At 43.2% G+C, this 17,203-nt stretch overlaps 2 protein-coding genes across 2 annotated transcripts; both read right to left on the bottom strand.

Moving 5' to 3' along the window:
- Nucleotides 1-1,715: 1,715 nt before the first annotated feature.
- LOC308379373 (keratin, type I cytoskeletal 50 kDa-like) lies at nucleotides 1,716-4,571 on the bottom strand (the record flags this gene model as incomplete). The annotated part of the gene is made up of 7 exons (XM_080856488.1): nucleotides 1,716-1,860; nucleotides 1,969-2,204; nucleotides 2,643-2,768; nucleotides 3,033-3,194; nucleotides 3,392-3,548; nucleotides 3,798-3,880; nucleotides 4,110-4,571. 7 exons carry the CDS (start codon nucleotides 4,569-4,571, stop codon nucleotides 1,716-1,718), a joined length of 1,371 nt encoding a protein of 456 aa, XP_080712614.1.
- A 3,811-nt stretch (nucleotides 4,572-8,382) lies between these two features.
- LOC308379374 (keratin, type I cytoskeletal 50 kDa-like) lies at nucleotides 8,383-12,032 on the bottom strand (the record flags this gene model as incomplete). Its single annotated transcript, XM_080856489.1, has 7 exons — nucleotides 8,383-8,579; nucleotides 8,720-8,939; nucleotides 9,262-9,387; nucleotides 9,685-9,846; nucleotides 10,117-10,273; nucleotides 11,301-11,383; nucleotides 11,610-12,032. The coding sequence occupies 7 exons, from the start codon at nucleotides 12,030-12,032 to the stop codon at nucleotides 8,383-8,385; spliced, it is 1,368 nt and encodes a 455-aa protein (XP_080712615.1).
- Nucleotides 12,033-17,203: the final 5,171 nt, after the last annotated feature.

The following is a 17,203-nucleotide window of genomic DNA, read 5'->3' as shown; positions in this document are numbered from 1 at the left end:
CTAAAACAGAGCATAATTCGGCCTTAAGGTAGGTTACTAGGGAAGGTACACGCGTACCTACTCTCCTCGTCCTGATTGGTCTGCTGTCAGAAAGGCGCTTCACGTCACCCAGCGCTTTTCTAAAAAGTTGAGAAAATTTAACTCAAAAAGACGTTGGTGCTGCACTTTTTAAAAAGTGTTTAAAAGGCGTCCGCCTTTTCCCTTTTCCCATAGGGTTGCATGTACAAAAGGCGCTGGCAGTTGAAAAAAAGAAGTCAAGTGTTTACACGGCCATAATCGTTAAAAACCACAACTGTCTCCAGGGGAAAAGGCGTCATTAAATGTCGAAAAATGCCGTAGCCTCCCGTTTAATCCCCTATTATCTTGTCATGCTGAATTATTTGGGGACATCAGACGTTTCAGTTGGGAACATGATGTTCTAATGTCATATAACATGTGTTGTGTTGTATGATGTTAACATGATGTTATACTGTCATATAAACTGTTTTATGTTAAATTATGTTGGGAACATGATGTTATACTGTCACATAAAATGACAGCAAATGATTTGTTCAACAAACACAAAGTCAGATACAAGTCAGTCAAGCAGTATTCTCAAAACATACTACCTACAAAAAGAACATAGGTTGGTTCAGCAATGCTGATACCTAGCAGATGGATCCTTTTCACCGTGGCTTACTGTGTAGAATATGATTTGATCTTTCTTTTTCTTTTTTTGTTGTCAATATGAAAATGTCCCTCGATTTACGAGGATGCTATAACTCTAACGGGACTTTCAACCTGACACATCTTGTCACCAACAAAAAACAACATACTCAGTCAGAACACAAGGAACAAATGTCAGTGATTATCTTTCAGATATGTGTCATGATTTTACGTCTAGAATAATTTATTTTCTTTCAAAAGATGAAACGGACAGCACCTTTACTTTGGAACCAGTGACTCTTTGCAAGATTAGGGCGTGATCTATTATGGCATCAGGTGCTTGTGCGTCCAATTTTATTTTCAACCTCAAACATTCTCGATTAGTGGTCACAGAAAGAAAGTTAAGTCCCTCAACATACGTATCTGTTTCAGGTCCTTGCGGACTGACATCATATTTAGGCATGCTCATATTCTAATCGATCCTTCTTTTTATTCTTATTAAAAAGGTCCCTGTATAGGATGGGTTTATAGTTCATTACAGTTGTTTGACCCTGCGGCTGTATGGCTGTATATTGACAGCTGTTACATTTAGTGTCTGATGATGAATGTTGTTCAGAGTTTACAGTTGTTTTCCCTCATTAAATCCCTTCATCTCCAGGCATATGTCATCATATTGCCACATATGTGCTACACCTTGCTAATATTATAAACCTATGGTTTGATGGTATGTCTCCAGATCCCATAACTTTCTGTGGTTTAAGTTCATTGTACTGCACCTTTTCATTAATGATAACCTGATCACACGAGACTAAAGACTGGAATAGTACAGTCTAACTGAGGACCATTTGAAGCAGGGTTTGATTGTTTTGTTTTTCTCACCAACTCCACATAAATAATGAAGCTCAAACAGAATTTTAATTTAAGTGGACTCTTGCTTTATTGGAAGTTTTTGTGACTTGATATCACAGATAACCTGTGGCAAACTGCAGGGTTAAACCTGCCTTGTGCTCAGGTGAATCAGCAACAGGTAAGTCGTGGGTCAGGGGTTCCACTTTATTGACGGCACCTCCTTAGGAACTGATGAGGGAGGAGGAAGTGGAAGAAGACACCACCTGTCCATCAACCACCTCTTCAACCACTGTCACCACTCTGGTTCGTGTGGCGGTTTCAACTGCCGCTGCTGACACAGCTGACGCTGAAAAAGTCGACGCGCTCCTGGCAGAAAGGGGGGAGAAGAGAGGCGATGTATGAACATGAGATCAATCATCAAATTTCAACAAATGTTCATGTTTCTCAATCTCCCAATTCAAGCTGGGTACTTACGAGATGTGACTGTGAGCGTATGCTCCACCGCCAAGCAGTCTACTGTATTCGGCAATCTCCAGCTCCAGTCTGGTCTTGATGTCCAGCAGGATTGCGTATTCGTGGCCCTGGTGCTCAAGGCTTCCACGGAGAGCGCCAAGCTGCTCCTCCAAGCTGCTCACCTGCATCTGGAAGCTGGCCAGCATGCCAGCATAGCGGGTCTGTGTCTCAGCCAGAGTGGCTTCCATGGACGCTTTCTGACACACAAACAGAGGAAGACAAGTCAGATTGTCTCATGTTGATTGTTGATTTGGGCAAATTTTTCTTGTTTCAGACATCTAGGAGCTACATCTTTGGAAGTAATAGCTTTTTTTTAAATTTCGCTTATGCACAGGTTAAACACATAAGGACAGGTTAAGAAAGCTCTCCCAGTAATTCTAGATGTCTGAAGCATGATCATTACTGCTCATTTCAACAATAACTATAACAGACAGCAAAAAAAGGATTGCAACATTAATATGAATGGATAATAACAGTGGTGGTACTGATATTTATATTGTAGATAATTATAATTGTGGAGCAGTTGGGGTTACGGTGCCTTGCTCAAGGGCACATCAGCCATGTATGTTCAGGGAGGGGAAAGCGCTGTTCATTCAGTCCCTTCACTGTATGGCACCATTTTATTCTGCACTTACCATGCTGATGAGGCCTTGGAGCTCGATCTGGAGTGCCTGTACAGTGCTCTTGATGGATGTGACTTCTGATGTGGACGTCTGGAGGGTGGCTGTGCTTGTCAGGACTTCTTTGCTGAGCGCTTCGGACTACAGACATTGAGAAGAAGATGCAACAACATTGACAGGTGACGAGTTGCTTTATATTTTCTTGTATTTTTGAGTTTGTATGAAAACTGTAAATGGCCTTACCTAATTGTGCCATGACAATTACTGTACTAGTATAAGTTTATTCACGTTTTTGTTAGTGGGTCTTTCTTTGTTAACCTACTCTAAAATTATCACACCATATATTAGTTTCTGTTTGTTCCAATGTTAGCAGCCTCTGTGGGATGGCTCATGTAGCCTACTCACCTTTGCCTGGAACCAGACCTCCAGCTCCTTTCTGTTCTTTGTAGCCACAGCCTCGTAGTGCTCACGGATGCCGGCCAGGACGATAGTGAGGTCCTCCTGAGGAGCAGCGTCCACCTCCACGTTTACTGTTCCACCGATTTGTCCCCGAAGAACCAGGAGATCCTAAGGAGGACACAATAATGATGATGATGATGATGATGATCATGATGATGATGATGATATGTAAGGGATAATATAAAGTACGCCGGTCAGTATCGCAAAATAAATCCAACATGATGAGCAGGACCCCAACGCACAGTGGGGCATTCCTCAACAACAAAGACAACATGGACATATGAATGAGTAGAAAGAGAACAAACCTCCTGGTGGTTCTTCTTCAGGTAGGCGACCTCCTCCTGGATGCCTGTGATCTGCATGGCCAGGTCGGATTTGGAGAGGGTGAGGTCATCCAGCACCCTCCTGAGTCCAGCGATGTCAGCCTCAACGGAGAGGCGCATGGCCAGCTCTGCCTCATATCTGAAATTTAAAAAAGCATTTAAAATAACAGAAAGGTCAACATGAAAAGGACAGGATACTGTTCTAGGATGAGTGTCTGGGTCTGGGTTGCATGTGTTTCTGCATGCGTACTTACAGTACATTCCAGTAGAGGGCATTGTGCACTACTTTAACCTTTCTCTTTTCTGAAGTGCCTTGCTGGTGAAGCTCTTTGCTGATAACCAATTCAATGAAATTAAGTTCAAAGAGTAGACAAGGGCTGAAACTTACTTGACTCTGAAGTCATCGGCAGTCAGTTGGGCGTTGTCAATACCCAGTACAACGCCTCCTTTAACACCGATGATGGCCATTATCTTAAAGTAAAGAAACAAAACAAAAACAAGTTGAGATCCTGCACAACAGGTAATGAAATGATGCTGTATACCTGTCATGGTATCTGTCATAATCACATGAACTGTAGAATAATTCAGCTGATCCATACATATCCCAACAACTACAGTATGTTAAGCCACATAAGAAGGCATATAAGAAGCCTTTAACTTAAAATAACTGGATTTCTGCTGGGCGCCTAGCATCACTTACCCTGGCCTGGAGATCGCCGATGGTGACCATGAAGCCAGAGAAGTCATGGGCAGAAGGGGCGATCTTAGCCTCCAGGAACTGTCTGATCTTCAGCTCCAGCTCGGCATTAGCCTTCTCCAGGGTTTGCACCTTGGCCAGGTAGGAGGCCAGACGATCGTTCAGGTTCTGCATGGTGAATTTCCCGTTGCCAATGACGGCCTCGAAAGCTCCGCCACCGGTGGCCATGCTGAAACCGCCACCTCCACCACCGCCAGCTGCGAACCCGAACCCTGCGCCACCGCCTCCGCCTGCTCCAAAAGCGCTGGAGATGCGAACTCCAGATCCTCCTGCACCACCGTAGACACTACCAGCCCGCATGACACTCATGCGAGCTCCACCTCCGGACAGGGAGAGCCCAGACAAACCCCCTGCGATGGATGATCCGGAGGACATGGACACACGGCTGGAGAAGGTTGTTGCCATTGTGAGTTGAGGCTGCTGATGCTTCTTCGAGCTGCTCAGGAGTGATGAGAAGACGGACACTGAGCCTTTTTATACAAATGCAAAAGCCGTAAGGTACACTGGCATGGCTTCGAAAGTATTCCAGCTATTCTGCCTCGGGTGTTGAAGTATTCCAGCGGGCGCTTTTAAAGTTCAGTTTGCATAAGTGAGACATTTTCACTCAGGGGTTGCCATACTCATTAAATACCCCAAGCGCAGTCTAGGGGAAAAGGTGTCATTAAATCTCGAAGAATGCCGTAGGGAGCCTGATCCCCTATTATCTTGACATGCTGAACTATTTTGGGACATCAGACGGTGTTTCAGTTGGGAACAGGATGTTATAATGTCATTCAAAATGTGTTACGTTAAATGATGTTGGGAACATGATGTTATACTGTCATATAAAATGCAAAGGTCGTTAAAAATCTGAAATTCAGAATTAGAGTCATTTCAATGCACTGGTTAAGCTATTTCAGTAGGTTTTAACTTGTGTTGTTTATTTATTATTTGTTCAACAAATACAACAACACAAAGTCAGGCAAGCAGAATTCACAAAACATGCTACAAAAAGAGCAGATATTAGTTCAGCAGGGCTGATAGACGGATCCTTTTCACCGTCACTTACTGTGTATAATACGATTTGATTTTTCTTTTTTGTTGTCAAATTGAAAATGTCTCTGGATTTACTATGATGCTGTAACTCTTACGGCACTTTCAACCTGACCCATTTTGTTTCTCTGTTTTAGCTAGTTGTATGCCCTCTAAGTTTTGAACAAATGCATAAAACAACACCTCAAACTAAAAACAACATACTCAGAACACAAGGAACAACTGTCAGTGATTAACTATCAGATATGTGTCATGATTTTACGTCTAGAATAATTTATTTTCTTTCAAAAGATAAAACGGACAGCACCTTTACTTTGGAACCAGTGACTCTTTGCAAGATTAGGGCGTGATCTATTATGGCATCAGGTGTTCGTGAGTCCAATTTTATTTTCAACCTGAAACATCCTCAATTAGTGGTCACAGAAACAAAGTTTAGTCCCTCATCATACGTATCTGTTTTAGGTCCTTGCGGATTGACATCAAGGGTATGCTAATGTTCTAATCTATCCTCCTTTTTATTCTTATTAAAAAGGTTGTTGTAATGTTGCATTATTCAAAAGTATGCTGAGGGGAAGTCTACACATATCCAGAAATTGTGTGTCTAGCTTGACATACTGTGAAAATGAAATATTTATGGTATAACTGGATATGGGGAACATATCATCAGTGTACTGTAGAGGATTAGATGAAAGATTAACTGTGATTTGTACTGTATGGTACGTGGTCACAAACACAAGTATGTGAAAGAAGGGAGAGGATTATCTTGGGTGCGTGTGAGAGTGTCTTGGATCTTATCATTTACCCTTTAGAAAATGTCAAAGCAATTTGGATCCCCTCTCAAACTCAAAAGAAGACTGTTGGCTTATAACCTGTTGGTTGGTACTGCAGGCTAATGTAGAAAAGTAAACTCTCCTCTTCAATTTGCAGTGCCTATTACTTACTGTAAATAGCTTCATCATTATGCTATTAAATTAACGTATAACTTAAAGTTAAGGTTGGTATTGGGCTGGTTTGAATAAGGTTTAAAGAAAGTTTGTTTGGTTGAGTCTGAGAGAAGCACCCACTGTTGCATAAAAAGCTGTTGAAGTGGAACTGTTGCATAAAAGCAATGTCAAACCAGGAGTTGTAGTGACTGCAACATACTCACTCAATGAATATACAGTGCCACTTAAAAGTATGTGAACCCCTTGACCACTTAGGAGTTTTCTGTTGTTTTACCATGATTTTTACCAATTTTCCATAGGAGGAATGTCAGGTTTATGTTTATCATTTGCATGTACTTTTTTTTAGAGGGAATTGTTTGAGTAGCCAAAAGACTACATGAAACATGGAATTAGTCCATTTCAAAAGTAAGTGAACCCCCAGCTGAATTGGTAAAGTCAAGCAGGTAACAGATTCAGTGAAACTTATTTTGGTGCTTAATTAGTCAATTTAGCAAACCGATCATCTGAGACATCCTTAGGGAAAGGTTTGGGCAACACAGATTAAAAGAGAGAGGAAACCAACCAAACTACTGTAGTGCCAAGGTGTACCCACAGATCAACAATGCCGAAAGGAAACGAGATTGTAGACCCATGTACATTTACCCCAGATGCTGCCAGAGAGGTCCGAAACTCTTTAGAGGTGATGTGTGGGTTGACTTTTACCTGATTTATTCTTCTTCTGGTGCTTCTTGGTGATGGTCTTGATGGGCGTCCACTTCTAGGCAGAGATGCGGTCATGTTGAATGCTCTCCATTTCTAAATTATTTGTCTTGGATGGATGGATCGAGCTGGAATCTTTTGGAGATGGTCTTATAGCTTTCCCAAGACTGATGGGCTGTCAGTACCTTCTTCCTGATGTTCTCGGATATTTCGTTTCCTCTCGGCATTGTTGATCTGTGTGGGTACACCTTGGCACTACAGTAGTTTGGTTGGTTTCCTCTCTCTTTTAATCTGTGTTGCCCAAACCTTTCCCTAAGGATGTCTCAGATGATCGGTTTGCTCAATTGACTAATTAAGCACCCAAATAAGTTTCACTGAATCTGTTACCTGCTTGACTTTACCAATTCAGCTGGGGGTTCACTTACTTTTGAAATGGACTAATTCCATGTTTCATGTAGTTTTTCGGCTACTCAAACAATTTCCTCTAAACAAGTACATGCAAATGATAAACATAAACCTGATATTTCATCTATGGAAAATTGGTGATAAAAAAATGAAAAATCATGGTAAAACAACAGAAAACGCTTAAGTGCTCAAGGGGTTCACATACTTTCAAGTGGCACTGTATGTAGCATTGAACATTCAACTAAATCACATCAAATGTTCCATTAGCAAGGGTAACCATACAGTCATATGACACCCACAAACCACAAACCTAGGCAGCTGTTTTCTGACAGCTGTTGTCTGCCTATCTGTATGAACATGTAGGTGCACTTATTGGTATGCTACAAACATGAAAAAGAGGGGTAAGGGACTGTAAAATGTTTTGGGAATCACTGGCACATCAGTGGGCAGCGGATAACTTTCTAGTCAGAATGGTGTTCCCTGGGACAAAACCAGTTGAAAACCCAATGCACTAGCCTAATATGAACATCGAGTTAGACAACAAGTGGCGACGCAGGTGTTTGTCTGTGTCTAGCGGCATTGAAAGACCGGAGCCACTAGGTGGACAAGTTTCTTCTTGGCTTTTGGTCATAGACATAAACCACCACTAGGTGGCTCACTAACCACATAGAAACAGTTGTGAGTATATGGATACCTGACTGGTGACAGAACCATCAATGTTTATAAAACAAACTCTTACAGTTTGTTTACAGTTGTTTTCCCTCATTAAATCCCTTCATCACCAGGCATATGTCATTATATTGCCATATATATGCTAAACCTTGCTAATAGACCTAAGGGTTTGATGGTATATCTCCACCTACCACATTTTTCTGTGGTTTAAATTCATTGTACTACACCTTTTCATTAATGATAACCTGAAACAGGGTTAAATTGTTTTGTTTTTCCAGATCAAATCCAGATAAATAATGAAGCTCAAACTGAATTTAGTGGACTCTTGTTTTATTGGACGTTTTCCTGTCTTGATATCACAGATAACCTGTAACAAACTGCAGGATTAAACTTGCCTTGTGCTCAGGTGAATCAGCAACAGGTAAGTCGTGGGTCAGGGGTTGCACGTTAGTTACGGGACCTCCTTAAGAACCGATGATGGAGGAGGAAGTGGAAGAAGACACCACCTGTCCATCAACCAGCTCTTCAGTCACTGTCACCACTCTGGTTCTAGTGGTGGATGTGGACACGGCTGCTTCAACTGCCGCTGACTCAATCACTGCTGACACAGTCGCCGCTGACACAACCGCTGCTGACACAGCCGCTGCTGACACAGCCGACGCTGAATAAGATTCGCGACGCACGCTCCTGGCAGAAAGGGAAGAGAAGAGAGACGATGTATGAACACGAGATTAATCATCGAATTTCAACAAATGTTCGTGTTACTAAATCAATTTAAGCTAGGTACTTACGAGATGTTACTGTGGACTCCAAAGCCGAGCAGTCTACTGTACTCTGCGATCTCCAGCTCCAGTCTGGTCTTGATGTCGAGCAGGATTGCGTATTCGTGGCTCTGGTGCTCAAGGCCTCCGCGGAGAGCGCCAAGCTGCTCCTCCAAGCTGCTCACCTGCATCTGGAAGCTGGCCAGCATGCCAGCATAGCGGGTCTGTGTCTCAACCAGAGTAGCTTCCATGGACGCTTTCTGAGACACAAACAGAGGAAGACGAGTCAGATAGTCTCATATTGATTGTTGATTGGAGCTATTATTATCTTGTTTTAGACATCTATGCTCAATGCAACAATAACTATAATAGACAGCCAAAATAGGATTGCAACATTAATACGAAATATTGATAATAACAGTGATGGTACTGATATTTATATATCGCAGATTATTATAATTGTGGAGTAGTTTAGCTTTCGGTGCCTTGCTCAAGGGCACTTCAGCCATGTATGTTGAGGGGGGGGAAAGTGCCGTTCATTCAGTCCCTTCACTGTATGGCACCATTTTATTCTGCACTCACCATGCTGATGAGACCTTGGAGCTCGATCTGGAGTGCCTGTGCAGTGGTCCTGATGGATGTGACTTCTGATGTGGACGTCTGGAGGGTGGCTGTGCTTGTCAGGACTTCTTTGCTGAGCGCTTCGGTCTACGGACATTGAGAAGAAGATGCAACAATGTTGACATGTGACAAGTTGCTTAAGTGCATCTTTTGTGGTTGTAAATATGTTCTTTTTGAGTTTGTATGAAAACTGTTAATGGCCTAACCAAATTGTGCCATAACAACTTCTGTACTTATATCTGGGTATTCACTTTTTTGTTAGAGGCTTTTTCGTTGATTACTAACTATAAGACTATAAAACCATACATTAGTTTCTGTTCTGGCTTGGAGCGAATTAGTTCCAAGGTTAGAATCTCTGTGGGATGGCTCATGTATCCTACTCACCTTTGCCTGGAACCAGACCTCCAGCTCCCTTCTGTTCTTGGTGGCCACAGCCTCGTAGTGCTCACGGATGCCAGCCAGGACGATAGTGAGGTCGTCCTGAGGAGCAGCGTCCACCTCCACGTTTACTGATCCGCCGATTTGTGCCCGAAGAACCAGGAGATCCTAAGGAGGACATAATAATGATGATGATGACAGTGGTGAAGATATGTTAGGAATCATGTATAGTCTGCCTGTTAGTATCGCAAAATAAATCCGACCATGGACAGGATGTGCAGTGGGTCATCCGCAGCATTTTGAGGAGCCGTATAATAATCATCTTTATACGTACATCACTTTTCATGCTAGTCTGTAGCTCAAACAGCTACAAAGACAACTAAAAACAACCACAACAAATACAACATGGACATATGAATGAGTAAAAAGAGAACAAACCTCCTGGTGGTTCTTCTTCAGGAAGGCGACCTCCTCCTGGATGCCTGTGATCTGCATGGCCAGGTCGGATTTGGAGAGGGTGAGGTCATCCAGCACCCTCCTGAGTCCAGCGATGTCAGCCTCAACGGAGAGGCGCATGGCCAGCTCTGCCTCATATCTGAAATTGAAAAAAGCATTTAAAATAAACATTTCAACAGAAAAAGTACAGGATACTGTGCTAGGATGAGTGCAAGATTCTGTGCTATGATGAATGCAAGAAACTGTGCTAGGATGAGTGCAGGATACTGTGCTAGGATGATTGCAGGATACTGTGCTAGGATGAGTGCAAGATACTGTGCTAGGATAAGTGCAGGTACTGTTCTAGGATGAGTGCACGATACTGTGCTAGGATGATTGCAGGATACTGTGCTAGGATGAGTGCAAGATACTGTGCTAGGATAAGTGCAGGTACTGTTCTAGGATGAGTGCACGATACTGTGCTAGGATGAGAGCACAATATACTGTGCTAGGATGAGTGCAAGATACGTTGCTAGGATGAGTGCAAAATACTGTGCTAGGATGAGTGCAAGATTCTGTGCTATGATGAATGCAAGAAACTGTGCTAGGATGAGTGCAGGATACTGTGCTAGGATGATTGCAGGATACTGTGCTAGGATGAGTGCAAGATACTGTGCTAGGATAAGTGCAGGTACTGTTCTAGGATGAGTGCACGATACTGTGCTAGGATGATTGCAGGATACTGTGCTAGGATGAGTGCAAGATACTGTGCTAGGATAAGTGCAGGTACTGTTCTAGGATGAGTGCACGATACTGTGCTAGGATGAGAGCACAATATATTGTGCTAGGATGAGTGCAAGATACGTTGCTAGGATGAGTGCAAAATACTGTGCTAGGATGAGTGCAAGATACGTTGCTAGGATGTGTGTCTGGGTCTGGGTTGCATGTGTTTCTGCATGCATACTCATTCATTCCAGTAGAGGGCATTGTGCATTTTCTAAATCTGACAAATTTGTAGATTTTTTTGGTCAGGATGCATGTTGTTTTGCATTTTGAGTATGGCTTCCCTATGCACTGCTCAACCTATATAGGCTTCAAATTTCTGAAGTGCCTCGCTGGTGAAGCTCGTTCCTGATTACCAATTAAATCAAATGATGTACAAAGAATAAACAAGGGCTGAAACTTACTTGACTCTATAGTCATCGGCAGCCAGTTTGGCATTGTCAATACTCAGCACAGCTCCTCCTTTAACACTGATGATTGCCATAATCTTAAAGTGAAAAAACAAAACGAAAAGGATTTAGATCTTGTAAAACAGGCAGTGAAATGAGGCTATATACTACTTATTAAGGTTTTACAATCATGAACTGTAGAGTAATTCAGCCAGGCCATACATGTTACAACAACTATGTTAAGCCACATAAGAAGTCATAAGAAGCCTTTAACTTTAAATAACTGAATTTCTGCAATGACACTGGGCGCCTAGCAACACTCACCCTGGCCTGGAGGTCGCCGATGGTGACCATGAAGCCAGAGAAGTCATGGCTAGCAGGGGCGATCTTAGCCGCCAGAAACTGGGCGATCTTCATCTCCAGCTCTGCGTTGGCCTTCTCCAGGGTTTGCACCTTGGCCAGGTAGGAGGCCAGACGGTCGTTCAGGTTCTGCATGGTGAATTTCCCGCTGGCAATGACTGCCTCGGAAGCTCCGCCACCAGCAGCCAGGCTGAAACCTCCACCACCGCCAGCAGCGAAGCCGAATCCTGCGCCACCGCCTGCTCCAAAAGCGCTGGAGATGCGAACTCCGGATCCTCCTGCACCACCGTAGACACTACCGGCCCGCATGGCGCTAATGCGAGCTCCACCTCCGGACATGGATGATCCGGAGGACATGGACACACGGCTGGAGAAGGTTGTTGCCATTGCGAGCTGAGGCTGCTGATGCTTCTTCGAGCTGCTCAAGAGTGACGAGAAGACGGACACTGACCCTTTTTATACAAATGCGAAAGCCGTAGGGTACATTGGCATGGCTTCGAAAATATCCCAGCGATTCACCCTCAGGTGTTGCAGTATTCCCGCGGGTGTTTTTAAAGGTCAGTTTGCATTAGTGAAAAATGTTCACTCAGGGATGCTATAATCCTTAAAAATCTTAAGCGCTCTGTAGGGGACACGTTGTCACAAATGAAAATGACTCTGGATTCACGATGATGCTGTAACTCTAAAGGCACGGGACTCTCCACCTGACACGTTTAGCTTCTCAGTTTCAGCCAGCTTTATACCCTCTACATTCTGATCAAATGTATAAAACAGCACATCATGGCTCTCGATAAAACAAGATAATTTCTGGCGTTGGCCAGCCGGTGTAGCATAAAACGTGGAGGTAATGACCGTACGTTTTAGATTTCAGATTTCAAGTGTCATTTTAGTCTCGTGTATTAATGTTTGTCTCTACCCCTTTGTGTTGTATTGAAATATGAGGGCATAGGCAGGGCGTCGTAAGGCCTATTGTAATGTTGTGACGCCATTAAATTAAACTATTGTTTCTCACAAGGACAAGTTATTTATAACTCTAACATGCTACATGTGAGCGTGCGTTCTGATTTGTATGTTTTCTCCCCCTTCAAATTACAATCCAATAGCCTATCATCATAATTAACGATATACCCCCGGGCACTAGCTAGCTAGTGAGCAAGAGTTTGAACGAGCTAATTCGAAATACAAAATCACACTCTTCCTGATTGAACCAATCTATCAACTTTCTTAAAAAAATGAATAACCCACCACCCTAAATGCAACTACCCTTGGGTAGCCTGGATAGCAGACCGAATTTAGCCCCTCCCACAACATTTGAGGTCTGGAAGTTCGGTCTGGCACTGCTCCGTTTGGGAGAAATTACCAGAAGGCAGGATTCTGCCGGACCAATCAAATTGCCATGGCGGGCTTTATACGATGATGGACAGTTGATCAACCGTAACGTCATCAACTACGTCACCAATGCTTGGCTGCCACTGGAGAGCTCAAATTTGCCGATTCAAGTCTGTTTTAAGAAGACATTGACAGCGCATTCATTTTGAAAGAGGAACAGAGACACGAAAATATGTTTTTGCCGTCCTTCCTACGGGATCCGGTAAAAGTTTATTGTATCAGCTGGCCCCGATGGTCATACTACTTTGCTCTGACTGGTTCTAGGTAGGCCTACATCCAATTGAGCGAAGAGGCATTTCATTTGCAACACGCCCCATAATCACAGCCCAATGGAGCAGTATCAGACTCATATTCTGACTAGAATTATGAGTATGACATCGTCAGGCTAACCCTTGGGGCTAAACACCCCCTTTCTTTGAATCCTTAAAACGCCCCTAGGCATATAGGCCTAATCTTCAATGCACTGATAAGCTTTGACTGACTGTGACCTTCTCCTGCTTATCATTCCAGTGTAGAGGTAAGTAACGTGCCTATGGAAATGCTTTATAAGAGCCGCTCACATAACAGGCTCACCTGGTGGGATAGTTCCGGCCTCTGGGTTCCCACATTCTTGCTCTCCGTGCTATTGCTGCTGAAAGTTATGTGCTCTTGTTGACATGCCACATTCAGTTAGGCTTAACCCCAACTCCTCTTCCCCTCTCCTCTTTAGAACAGTACGTACAGCAAGTGTTGCAGCTGTTCTACGGGGCAGGTTGCCGGATCTGAGTCCTTTTTCTTCGCGCACTGCATGCTGTATTCCTAGTGGTAATGTGCACCTCACCATTTGCTGTGATCTCTTTTTGCAGTGTCTGTGCCTAGTTGTGATGTGTGCAGGTGTGCTTGTGTGTGGACATCTGAGTAGGCACCAGAGACAAGAGCACAGGTGGTGTGTCGGTCTCACTCTTTTTCCAGGACAGGTAACCCCCTGCAACAGCTGCTCCCTATAAACCCCTTCAGTGCCCCCCATCCTACTTTTCTGGTGTTAGCCATTACCCTCCTTCTTGCCTGGTGGCTATATGTTGTGGTGGGCTTACGTGGTTCTATCCCAGCTGTGAGTTGTCTTTTTTCAGTATTTTATTGCAATTTAGCCATGTATTAATAAATATTTATTTTCCTATTGAAATACCACTTCTCTGTCATTACTGGAGCGTACCTGTGTGAGAGCCTGCTTGTCTCTGTTAAAGTACAATTAGACATTTCTGTATATCTTGGTGCGAAAGGCCCCAGGTGGTGTAGCCGAGCACTTCAGAGCCAAGACTTTACAATCAGTAGCTCACATTGCATTACCATGAAGGTAGAAGACCTATGAATGCTTACTGGCATCGGCCATTACTCTTACATCTAGGCCAGCGTATTGCCTTCTTATCGCTACTGTAGGTGTGATGCTCCGTCTATCATTCCCCATGGTCAGCCTGGGCACATGGTGGTTTTGGTGAAATCATTAAATTACGTGTTTTTGGAGAGCTAGCAGTTTGTCAGCGCTGTAGTCGGTGTTAATAAGGAATGCCAATGCGCCCGCTCAGGCGTACTTTGAGCAGCACAGTGGGTTGACACCAATGTCTGTAAAACGTCACCGCTTTAAAAAAAATTGGTTAAAAGGTTTACAACGTCCCCTCTTTTAAAATCCCCAGGAAAAATCTTGTTGTAAGATGTAAAATGTGCAGCATTTCAAACAGTGACACAGTGACACATATAGCCTAGGTTACTAAATAGTGAATTGATACTAACAAATTTGATGTGATATCCATTAGGCCACACACCATAGACATTACATAAAAAATAAAAAAAAATCATTAGACTCCTCAGGATGTCTGATATAATATTTTACAGGAAAGAGTCGTTTGAGCGGCAGGCTTTTGGCTCAGCCGAAGTGGAATCACATACTATACACTAGCCTAATATGAACATCAAGTTAGATAACAAGTGGCGACACAGGTGTGTGTCTGTGTCTAGCAGCACTGAAAGATCGGAGCCACTAGAACGAGTGGAGATGTTTCTTCTTGGCTTATGGTAATAGACATAAACCACCACTAGGTGGCTCACTAGCCATGTAGAAACAGTTGTGAGTGGATACCTGACTGGTGACAACCATCAATGTTAATAAAACAAACTCTTATGCCACCTTCTGTTCACTTGCGCTGACCAGTCTGTTATGAGAGCAGAATACTCTTTCATACTAAAGTGTTCCAGAATTACCTTTAGATTTGAGTCTATCATGACCCAGTTATGACTTGTAACAAGGAGCAATTCATCAGTAATTTGTTTCTGCACTTTTGAAACACCATTGTGTGTATGATTGTAGACATATATCTTATTCCTAGAATTTCTCTGCACGGTGCTGTATCTGAAAAGCATTTTCGTAAATAAGGTTGAAGTAACATGGTTGAGATTTAGAACATATATTTATTTTCCCTGTTCATCTCATCTATATGTAAGTGGTTTCTCTGCTATTTACACCAGAACTTAAAGTTTGTTAAAGAGAATGAAGCCTCTGATTTGTCACATTGGGTACAGTTATGTACTTTCACCCCCAAAAGTTGTTGTGTTTTGTCTTTGCTTGAATTGACTGAAAGGATATGTTAATGTGGGCCTATGCCCCCTTCTCGAAGGCAGACTTGTTACACAACAATGTTGAAAGTAATGTTAAACCGTAATGATGCTTGTTCATTTATCAGAACCATATGTTGTGCTTTTTAAAACTTTGACCACATACACATTACTTTACAATAAAGACAAGTATCGTAGCATAGCAGCAACACTATTCAACAATTTGACACTTTTTCCGGTAGGCCTATTGTTTTATAGGCAATTAGTTTTGGTACCATTAAATATATAATACCACATTAATACCACATAAATGTTCATTATGATAGCATATGGTCATGTGAAGGACAGATTTACACCTGTGTCTTTCCCACTTGCCATCCAGGATGTGCTGTATCTAGTTCTGTGTTCCGGGCAGGTACACCACTTAAAAAAAATAAAGAAAAGCTTTCACAGCATGGCATCCGCCAGCTATACTGCCAAATCACATAAGTTAGTCTGTTAGCAAGCTTCTATCAGTGTCAACTGGGCTTTTAGCATGCCTTTTAGGTAGTTAGCCTCTAGCATGCCTTTTAGGTAGTTAGCTATTTTTGGAACAGAACTACTTCTTCCTACTTTAAGGTGGTGTATTGAAGTGGTCTTAATTCTAACTATTTAGGCCTAGGCAGCGGTGCAGATGGGAATTTTGAACTGGGGGGGACGCTAACATTTTTTTAACCTTATTAACTGACGGTTGTCGCCTTACGTAGGGAGAGAGGTGGGGACGGATCAGGGTTACTATGAATCTGGGGGTGACATGTCCCCCCTGTCCCCAGTGCTATCTGCGCCCCAATAGCTTAAAAGTCTGAGAGCTGGAAGGATGGGGTTACAGTTCATTACAGTTGTTTTGGCCCTTCAGCTATATGGCTGTATATTGACAGCTGTTACATGTTTCGTATCTGATGACTGTAACTGTCTTTCCCTCCTGACGGGAAGCTAAACGGAACTGATGGTCTTTTCAGCCAGGTCATTCACACATAAAAATCAATATTGACTCCTTATCTCTTGTTCCTTCCAAAACAGCAAGAAACCTCAGGGTCAATATGGATGACCAACTGACTTTCACTGCCGCTTTGCGCTATTCAACATCCGCAAAATCAGGCCGTACCTAACCCAGTATGCCACCCTCCTGCTGGTGCAAACCTTGGTGAGTTTCTGCCTTGACTACTGCAACGCCCTCCCACAAGGCCTGCCGGCATGCGTGGTGAAACCACTACAGATAATCCAAAACGCGGCGGCGCATCTGGTGTTCAACCAACCAAAGAGGGAACCTCGCTACTCATTGAGCTCCACTGGCTGCCTGTAGCTGCTCGCATTAAGTTCAACTCACTTAAGCTTGCCAACAGAGTGATTGCTGGTTCTGCTCCCACCTACCTAAATGCTCTTGTATAAGACAAATCTTACACCCAGGAGGAGGCGCTTGCCACTGCCGTCCGTGCGAGTACATTAATCCAGACTATTCTCATTTGCAGTTCCACGTTGGTGGAACGCACTGCCTAGCACTACCAGAGCAGGGGCGTACCTCTCTACCTTTTAAGAGGCTTTTG

Source organism: Sprattus sprattus (assembly GCF_963457725.1).
Source record: "Sprattus sprattus genome assembly, chromosome: 18".
NCBI lineage: Eukaryota > Metazoa > Chordata > Actinopteri > Clupeiformes > Clupeidae > Sprattus > Sprattus sprattus.
Note: the sequence above shows the minus strand (reverse complement) of the source record. Positions and strands in the feature narration are given on the sequence as shown.